Source organism: Oncorhynchus kisutch, linkage group LG14 (genome assembly GCF_002021735.2).
Source record: "Oncorhynchus kisutch isolate 150728-3 linkage group LG14, Okis_V2, whole genome shotgun sequence".
NCBI lineage: Eukaryota > Metazoa > Chordata > Actinopteri > Salmoniformes > Salmonidae > Oncorhynchus > Oncorhynchus kisutch.
Genome location: NC_034187.2, coordinates 28,385,435 through 28,394,987, shown reverse-complemented (window position 1 = coordinate 28,394,987; position 9,553 = coordinate 28,385,435). Strand labels below are relative to the sequence as shown.

The window sequence follows — 9,553 nt, the reverse complement described above, 5'->3', positions numbered from 1 at the left end:
TGCATCAAATATTCTTATCGATAAAATCAGCTTTCCTACCTCCATCTGTGACTGTATGCTCAATTTCTTGAAAAAAAAATCTAGATGAACCTCTGGGTGATTACATAGCAGTAATATTGATTCTACAAATATTGTCAGCCTGTTTCTATCTAGCTCTTGATAACGACCCTCAGTTCCATTACATTACACATAAGAGTCCTTGGACAAAGGCAACTTCTGTACGGGGGATTTTGTTAAGACCCCCGACTCTCAAATCTTTACATTAACACGCGACGCTTGCAGAACCGTTTTTGAATCATTAGGACCTTATCAAACATACCATGAATACTTTTTTTTGTGTTCCCACACGGCCATGTGTTACAGCACTTGTTTAAGGAAAATAGACAAGACCAGAGGCGACCACCTGTGCTAATTAGCTATCTAAATTAGTGTCCCCCGAACACTTGTGTAACTCGGAAGTGTAGTTTCGTCAGATGGAGGTACCCATAGCTTTATCTATCTGTGCAAAACTGCTACAGTATGTGTATCTTTTTTATTTGAAGGATTCTTTCTCGCTGATGAAAGACAAGGTCCATATGTTTCGAAAGCGATGATAGTTTCTAAACGTTAAAACACAGTATTGTAGGGAAAACTGTAGGGAGAAGGCAACATTTCTCAGAGTTTGAGTAATTGTTTCGACCTAGAAAAAAATATGCATGCATGACATTGTGGTGCTTTTCTGTATTTGAGAAGTATGACGATCATGTCTGTAAACTTGTCACAAATGCAAAAAAACAAACAAATTATTAAAATCATACCCACACATGAAATAAGATCACACATTGCAAAAAAATATATATATATAGGACACCGCAGGATAAACAAAAGGCAATGAATGTGCACTATATACAAAGGTTGTTTGGAGAGTTGTATTGAAAAGTAACAGATTCCTTTCTTTGGGAAAGCAAAATGCGGAACGAACAGTCATTAAAAGCACGGTATCTTGCCAAAGATGTATACAATACTGTGCACACTAAGATCGAGAAAACATTACAAGATAATTTGTTATAATGTAACGGAAACAGGTTCTCATTCCCATCATAAAACTTTTAAATTAGAATATTAGATTCCCATAAGTATTTAAAATTGATTTAGTCCCTAGGCACTTAGCTCATTATTGCAACTCAGTCAAGAAAAAACTAAAACATGTTAAGGCAGTACAATAGACATCATTAGACGTCACTAACGGTCTCAATTAAATAAACACATCATTCACACATTTCAACATCCACCTAATGCACATGAATGTATTTATCACGTTTTTATCTCCCAACACAAAAAGAGTAGGCTATGATTGTTAACAGTATATTCTGTTCTTAGTATTGTTTCACAATGCACTGCTGCGCAATTCAAGTGTAGAAAGTCACTAAAATATTCAGTTTTCAATGTTGAATTAAAACACTTAGAAATATTTGGACGTAACTGACTATATAAAATACTTTAATGTTAAATATTTAACAATCCATAGCTATGCACATTATGAAAAATACTGAAGTTCACATAGTGTATAAGAAACAGACACTTGCATGTCTGCTAAAATACCACTGATACATCACTATGCCAGTCAGAACTCTTCCTGACTGTTCACCTGCCTAAAACTCCCAGGAGTCCATCCACTTCAGGCCAGCCATGGTACTATCAGGGTCATGGGCCAGCGGCCCTCTCATACCATAGGACAGAGGGTGAAACATGTAAAAGCTGCATGGTTTAGAAAGGCAGAGAGAGAAACAGATGTAAACTGAAGATGTGAAGAGAGAACAACCAATTTAAAAATTCATTTTTGGGTGTAGATGAACTATTGCGCCAATGGCATACAGTGAATGTGATATATATAGCCAATAAAGCCAACAGAAAACTTCCATGTTTACAATTTAAAATCAGGTTCAAAGGCACAGAAGAGGTCTCATGTTTATCTCACCTATCAAGGATGGCCAGGAATAGCATTGCCTGTCCTCCTCTGAGCAGCCAGTGAGAATAGGGTGGGCGGAGCCATAGGTCAGCACTCTGCAGCAGGGTGTCCAAAGTAATCCCTGAGACAGAGATGACAATTCAAGATCTTTATAAATATAACTGGATTTTTATTTATTTCACCTTTATTTAACCAGGTAGGCTAGTTGAGAACAAGTTCTCATTTGCAACTGCGACCTGGCCAAGATAAAGCAAAGCAGTGTGACACAGACAACAACACAGAGTTACACATGGAGTAAACAATAAACAAGCCAATAACACAAACAAGTCAATGACACAGTAGAGAAAAGAAAGTCTATATACAGTGTGTGCAAAAGGCATGAGGAGGTAGGCAATAAATAGGCCATAGGAGCGAATAATTACAATTTAGCAGATTAACACTGGAGTGATAAATGAGCAAATGATGATGTGCAAGTAGAGATACTGGTGTGCAAAAGAGCAGAAAAGTAAATAAAATAAAAACAGTATGGGGATGTGGTAGGTAGATTGGGTGGGCTATTTACAGATGGACTAAGTACAGCTGCAGCGATCGGTTAGCTGCTCAGATAGTTGATGTTTAAAGTTGGTGAGTGAAATAAGTCTCCAACTTCAGGGATTTTTGCAATTTGTTCCAGTCACTGGCAGCAGAGAACTGGAAGGAAAGGTGGCCAAATGAGGTGTTGGCTTTGGGGATGATCAATGAGATATACCTGCTGGAACGTGTGCTACGGGTGGGTGTTGTTATCGTGACCAGTGAACTGAGATAAGGCGGAGCTTTACCTAGCATAGACTTATAGATGACCTGGTACCTGTGGGTCTGGCGACGAATATGTAGCGAGGGCCAGCTGACTAGAGCATACAGGTCGCAGTGGTGGGTGGTATAAGGTGATTTGGTAACAAAACGGATGGCACTGTGATAGACTGCATCCAGTTTGCTGAGTAGAGTGTTGGAAGCTATTTTGTAGATAACGTCGCCGAAGTCGAGGATCGGTAGGATAGTCAGTTTTACTAGGGTAAGTTTGGCGGCGTGAGTGAAGGAGGCTTTGTTGCGAAATAGAAAGCAGTTTCTAGATTTGATTTAGGATTGGAGATTAGGATTGGATTGAGCCTGGCAGGAGAGTTTACCTAGGTATTTATAGTTGTCCACATAGGTTGGAACCGTCCAGGGTGGTGATGCTAGTCGGGCGGGCGGGTGCGGGTAGCGAACGGTTGAAAAGCATGTATTTGGTTTTACTAGTGTTTAAGAGCAGTCGGAGGCCATGGAAGGAGTGTTGTAGGGCATTGAAGCTCGTTTGGAGGTTAGTTAGCACAGTGTCCAAGGAAGGGCCAGAAGTATACAGAATGGTGTCGTCTGCGTAGAGGTGGATCAGGGAATCGCCCGCAGAAAGAGTGACATCATTGATATATACAGAGAAAAGAGTCGGCCCGAGAATTGAACCCTGTGGTACCCCCAGAGACTGCCAGAGGTCCGGACAACATGCCCTCCGATTTGACACACTGAACTCTGTCTGCAAAGTAGTTGGTGAACCAGGCGAGGCAGCCATCAGAAAAACCAAGGCTATTGAGTCTGCCGATAAGAATACGGTGATTGACAGAGTCGAAAGCCTTGGCCAGGTCAATGAAGACAGTACTGTGCAGCCGTCTTTTATCGATGGCGGTTATGATATTGTTTAGTACCTTGAGCGTGGCTGAGGTGCACCCGTGACCGGCTCAGAAGCCGGATTGCACAGCGGAGAAGGTATGGTGGGACTCGAAATGGTCAGTGATCTGTTTATTAAGTTGGCTTTCGAAGACTTTAAATAGGCAGGACAGGATGGATATAAGTCTGTAACAGTTTGGGTCTAGGGTGTCACCACCTTTGAAGAGGGGGATGACCGCGGCAGCTTTCCAATTTTTAGGGATCCCGGACGATACGAAGAGGTTGAACAGGCTGGTAATAGGGGTTGCAACAATGGCGGCGGATAGTTTTAGAAAGAGAGGGTCCAGATTGTCTAACCCAGCTGATTTGTACTAGTCCAGGTTTTGCAGCTCTTTCAGAACATCTGCTGTCTGGATATGGGTGAAGGAGAAGCTGGGGAGGATTGGGCGAGTAGCTGAGGGGGGGGGGGAGGGGGCTGTTGGCCAGGGTTGGAGTAGCCAGGAGGAAGGCATGGCCAGTCGTTGAGAAATGCTTCTTTAAATTTTCGATTATCATGAATTTATCAGTGGTGACCGTGTTACCTAGCCTCAGTGCAGTGGGCAGCTGGGAGGAGGTGCTCTTGTTCTCCATCGACTTTACAGTGTCCCAAAACGTTTTGGAGTTAGAGCTACAGGTTACGAATTTCTGCTTGAAAAAGCTAGCCTTTGCTTTCCTGACTGACTGCGTGTATTGGTTCCTGACTTCCCTGATCTGAACTACTCTAACATTATTTCATGTATGACTCCTGGATGAGTCTGTAATGTGCGATTAATATGAAGGGGGCATTATGGGGAGCATGTGTTTGGGGTAGACCCACTTTACCTGTTAGCATGCTGCTGAAGAGCATGGCAGGGAAGTAGTGGTGGTAGTAGAGGATGCGGCCCATGGTGTAGAAGGGTACGTAGTGCAGCAACCAGCCCAGGAGCAGCAGCCCTCCACCTTCCATCAGCACGCGACAATGCTCTGCACACACACACATCAGTGTTAGAATCAAGTACTCAAACAAGTTACTCATGAAACTGACAGGGAAGTTCTAAAAGCTCCTACCTATTCTTCTCTTGTCCAGCTGGACTCCTCTGCGGAGGGCCAGAGAGGCCACTGCCACCATAACCACATACAGGCCCAGACTGACCAGGTTCAGCCACCAGATCACCTGCAGAAGAGGTAGATTTAACTATATTGTAGCAGTGTTGTGTGTTAGCATACTCAGTGAGTGGAGAGAGGTACTTACAGGGTTCCCTAACAGGTAGACACGGTATTCAGTCTCATTCACTCCAGAGAACCTCAATCCCTTTGCAAAAACAGAACAAAGGCACAGTAATAAGAGACTATTTCATTTTGGGACTGTCCAACCACATTGAAGTCATGGGTTATTCAACATGCAAACCTGGTAGTTGATTGGCCAATGCCAGGGTTTAGAGTTCATTTCATTGTCTTTGGGCTTCAACCCACTGTTACCCTGTAAAGAGAGACACATTTAGTTGTAATCAATACAATAAGTGTGTGGGAGAATTTGTCACACCTGTGTTGTCTTGTTCTCTCACCCTGATCATAACGATGTGGGACTCCAGCAATATCTCCAGGAAGTGGGGCTTCAGCACTGAAAGGCTAATGTTGGGCACTATCAATACACACACAAACAAAAACACACACCTTTAGGTATTAAGTAAACACACAACACCATCACATATCAAGCAGTGGGCCATGGGAACACATTTTTCTTTTTAAATGCAGGAATGGAGGCGTACATTTGGCATTGATATGATCCTCAATATTCCATTGAGAGTTTGGGGTCTCCTTCAGATATGGGCTACATGTAATCTCCACCTGTTCCCAGCCCCTGAACAGAGAAGACACAGTTTGACACTGTCATCATCGGTAATGTTAACATTTGTAAATAAAGATATTAGAGAACTTTAGAAGAGTCTAGATCATTCCTCCATTTCTTACCATTTGGGGAGAGTCTTGCCAGAGGAGTAGAGCACACAGCCAGTTGCTCGGTGCAGGAAGCGTACTTTGCTGCGTAACACCTTGACCAGGTCGCCCTTCCGACCCCCACACACCTCCACCTGCCACAGGTCATTAGGGTCACCTGTTCCATTCTGAAAGCACCAGAAAGGAATGATACTGATCAACATTTAGGCTGAAGAATGAAACCTCTCTCACACACAACCTATCAATAACTTCTGAGAACTGTGCAAGCATTGTATATGCTTACTCACGATGCCATAGCCTGTGACCTGGAAGTGTTTTTTAGTGAGAGGTGCCTCGTGAAGGTGACTGTGAAGGTTACGGGTAGTCCTGGTGGACACAGGAGAATCAACCATTATTGCACTGAAGAATTTGTTGTAATGTCAAAACAGGTACAGTATGGGTGCAGTACAATGATAAGCTTTCAAACAGATGAGGGGTGTCACTGTCAAACCACTTACTCTTTGTGCTCCAATTGAATAATGTCACCATGACGAACAAGGTCAGGTTCTCCTGATTGTGCTGGACAAAAAAAAGAAGAACAAAATACATCATAATACGTATGTTGCAATGAACCTTTATGAGTGACATATTCTGACTGCACAACAAGGCTGTCCTCTCACCATCACGGTCATTGGATCTATGCACCAGCCACATGTTGTTATAGTCCTTATGGAGGTATGCTGTGACCTGCTGCTGCTTTGCTCCGACACCCTCTGGGTACAGATGCCAGTGAGAGTGGAGGTATCCTCCAGCGATACGCAGGTTCTTCACAGTGATGATAGAGCCATATGCCAGGTCTGTAGGAGAGCACAGGCCACCATCATAGTAGAACAAGGAGGACAGATCAGCATTATTAGAAGCAAGGGGTTACTTAGGACATTATTTGCATACACGTCATTCAAACTGACAAGTGGAAATATACTGTAAGGCACCACTATGGTAAAGACAAAAACGTAGAAGATGCTATTTAAATCAACTCACACTCAGGCATGGATGCATTGTGTAGGTTGTTTCCAATCAGACGGGACTGAAAAGCAGAGCTGAAGAAGCCATCTCCTGGACCGCTGGAGACAGGGGACAATGGAAACACATTGTGTAAATGTGATTAGACATTATTTAGGGGCGAATCAATTTAAAGCTTTCCAATAACCCCACTATAACAAAAGCATAGCCAATAATCACCTTACCTTTTGTTCAGGACAACAAAGTGGACTGCAAATATTGTAACATACAGGAACAGGGGAAGCAGGATAAGCCCAAACACCCTGGACAACACGTGCTTCCCAAAATCAATCTGGTAGAACGAAGAAAAGGGAGAAGGAGTCAGTGTTGGCCTCCAATGTAAGTCAGTTTGGTACATCAATATCATAGGTGATTCATAATCAGTTGATGAGTACCAGAGAGAGGCGCAGATCCCCCAGCAAACTCCACAGGTCCCAGGCTGTGTTCATTCCCACCAGCAGGATGACAAACAGCCCCACAAACTTAACCCCCAGAGCCCCAGACAGGTTCACCCCTGTCAGTACCAGCCAGAACCACCAGGGTGCGCTAAAGGGCCTGAACACCATAGGAGAGAGCATAGCAGCATCACTATGTACAAAGTTGGTCAATAACAAGTCCCTTTAATCTGATTCTAATGACTTAACTGACAATTCAGATGTAGGTTTGCTCTGCTCTGGAGGTTCCTTACCTATATCTCTGTCGATTAAACTTGACCATGCTGAGCACTGCTCCCATTATAAAGAACATGAGAATGGGGTCGAGAAGGATGTACTGAGAGATGGTTATGCAGCCAGTGTCTGAATGGGGGGGGGGGGGGGGACAGCCCAAGGTACAAGTTATTTAGATTAAGGTGATCTAACACAATACACATCTTAAACTTCACCACAGTTATAACATAAGAATGGTTGACCAGTCCATAATCAAGTCTGTTTGGCAAGGTAATTGGCTGAAGTAGATCCAGACTCTCCCCCAGGCTGTCTCTGGTTACTTTGTTAGTGCTGGTGGTACATACTCACCAAAGGCCAGCACTGCAGCAGTGATGAGGGCAGCTGTCGGGGACTGGGACAACTCCAGCACTGTGAGGTAGGCAAAGGGGGGCAGACAGGAGCCCAGAGATGCACAGAACTGCAGAGGCAGAGCACGTTGACAGGTCAAACTAGTACTGTGGAGCATAACATTGTTCACACAACATAAAAACCATTTGGTCTTTGTAGGCCTTACCCCTCTCATCCCCCAGTAGTTGTGGTGCTCATATTTGTCCCCAGGTTTAAGGAAAGGGTAGGTGCCATCGTAGCCAGTCATGTACCCAGCTAGCCCGATCAGCATCTGGCATAGAGGGAATGGTTACTTAAAAACACATACACATTATGTAAATCAATAATCAAGATACTTATCAAGTTATGGAAGTAATGATGACTGTAGAAAGAGATATTCTAAGAATGTTTAGAATGCTAAAAGACAGTGGCATTGTCTTACTTTGCCAAGTGGTGGGTGGACATCAAAGAAGAAGGTCCTGTTAATGTAGTAACTCCCCATTTTCCCAAAGTGGGTTTCATCCCAGCTAAAACAGATAGGATCACACAATGAGCTGATACATAAACACAGTGACTTCATGAGGGAGCCTTACAACGTGTCTTGGGGCACCATCACTCACCATACATGAGGGGGTTCCATGATTTTGTAAAGGCGTGTGGAAAAAGAGAGCAACACCACCAACAGAAAGAAAGCTGTGCTTTGTGCCTCATTATTTGGAGAGTAAATGCCCTGGTCATGTTGTGCTGATGTCCCATTTAAGGATTGGCTGTCACCTTCAGACAGTCTATCATCCTCCTGGGTCGACTCATGATGGGTTGAAACAGGGCTCTGCTCCCCTGTATCGTCGTTGTATTGTGCAACACATTTTTTCTTTGCCATTAGTTAAAACTTAAACAAAGTTTGTCAATTTAATTGGTATTCTTTGAACCGCCCACAATGTCCTTAAGAAATAGGAATATTTTGTCAGTGGAATGTTTGTGACAGACTGCTACAACAAAGTACCTAACAAGCAGCAGCAAAACAAGTCCCGTTACATTGTAGATTGGTCTATGCAGGGAATAGCTAGCTAGTAACAATGTCGCATAACAACGTTGCAATTAATATATATATATATATTGTAATGTTATCCGTACACTAGCTAGCATTGTAGCTAGCTCGCAGTAGCAGCTGCCAGACAGCTTTATGCATTTTCAACCAAAATTAATATCAATCTAATCATTCCTGTTTTCACCTGATATTCCGTAGGTAACGTAATGCATTAAAAGCAGGACTTTGCTGGTTACATTTTACGCATTTGGAAAACAAGCATTTCTAAAATTAAACTACTACTCTGGCATACACTCCTGACGGAATTTACGGTGCACAGATTTCAAAGCATCTTCCGGTATTATTGTAAAATAAAACAAAACCTTTACCCGATGTGCTTCATGAAATATCTGCAAAAAGTGCGCAGCACGCGCACAATGTAGTCCAATCTCAACAATCCATTTTTAGCCACGCACGTTGCGTGGTTTCTGGGATCTGTATGCTTTTCCATCCTTCATTAAATCCATGACACGGGAATACGGACACAATTTCCCAGTATACAACTGAAATTCAGGACAAGGCTGGGGATCAGTGGGAAACGCCTTCCACAATGTGGTTGTGCTGTACGCATAGACATTACGGCCACTGGGTGGCGAGAGAGCACAATAAATCACAGGCTCGCACACCACACATGCTCACAACACGTAAAATCCTCTGGTATGGAGGGTGATAAGTGCCAGTTCGAAAATTCAATGCTTAAATGCTAAATAAGAATGTAAAAATGATCAATGTATTTTTATTTTCATATCAGTGTGCACGATTCATTCCACGATAAATTGCAAAGTTAAAATG

General features: G+C 43.1%; 1 protein-coding gene across 3 annotated transcripts; it reads right to left on the bottom strand.

The window, feature by feature from the left end:
- Positions 1-700: 700 nt before the first annotated feature.
- Positions 701-9,188, bottom strand: pomt2 (protein-O-mannosyltransferase 2). Of its 3 annotated transcripts, none has more exons than XM_031788193.1 (21): positions 9,091-9,188; positions 8,295-8,511; positions 8,117-8,201; positions 7,862-7,966; positions 7,657-7,765; positions 7,329-7,437; positions 7,036-7,195; positions 6,826-6,932; positions 6,620-6,702; positions 6,259-6,435; positions 6,097-6,157; positions 5,887-5,965; positions 5,615-5,766; positions 5,413-5,504; positions 5,209-5,285; positions 5,052-5,123; positions 4,896-4,955; positions 4,712-4,817; positions 4,487-4,627; positions 1,958-2,069; positions 701-1,737 (listed from the first exon to the last, which is right to left on the bottom strand). In XM_031788193.1, the coding sequence occupies exons 2-21, from the start codon at positions 8,312-8,314 to the stop codon at positions 1,632-1,634; spliced, it is 2,013 nt and encodes a 670-aa protein (XP_031644053.1). In that variant the 5' UTR covers positions 8,315-8,511; positions 9,091-9,188; the 3' UTR covers positions 701-1,631. The 3 variants fall into 3 exon arrangements, with proteins under 3 accessions (XP_031644053.1, XP_020356702.1, XP_020356700.1); XM_020501113.2 differs by lacking the exon at positions 9,091-9,188 and adding an exon at positions 8,907-9,044; XM_020501111.2 differs by lacking the exon at positions 9,091-9,188 and adding an exon at positions 8,907-9,041 and having other exon boundaries at positions 8,295-8,616.
- Between the last annotated feature and the right edge of the window lie 365 nt (positions 9,189-9,553).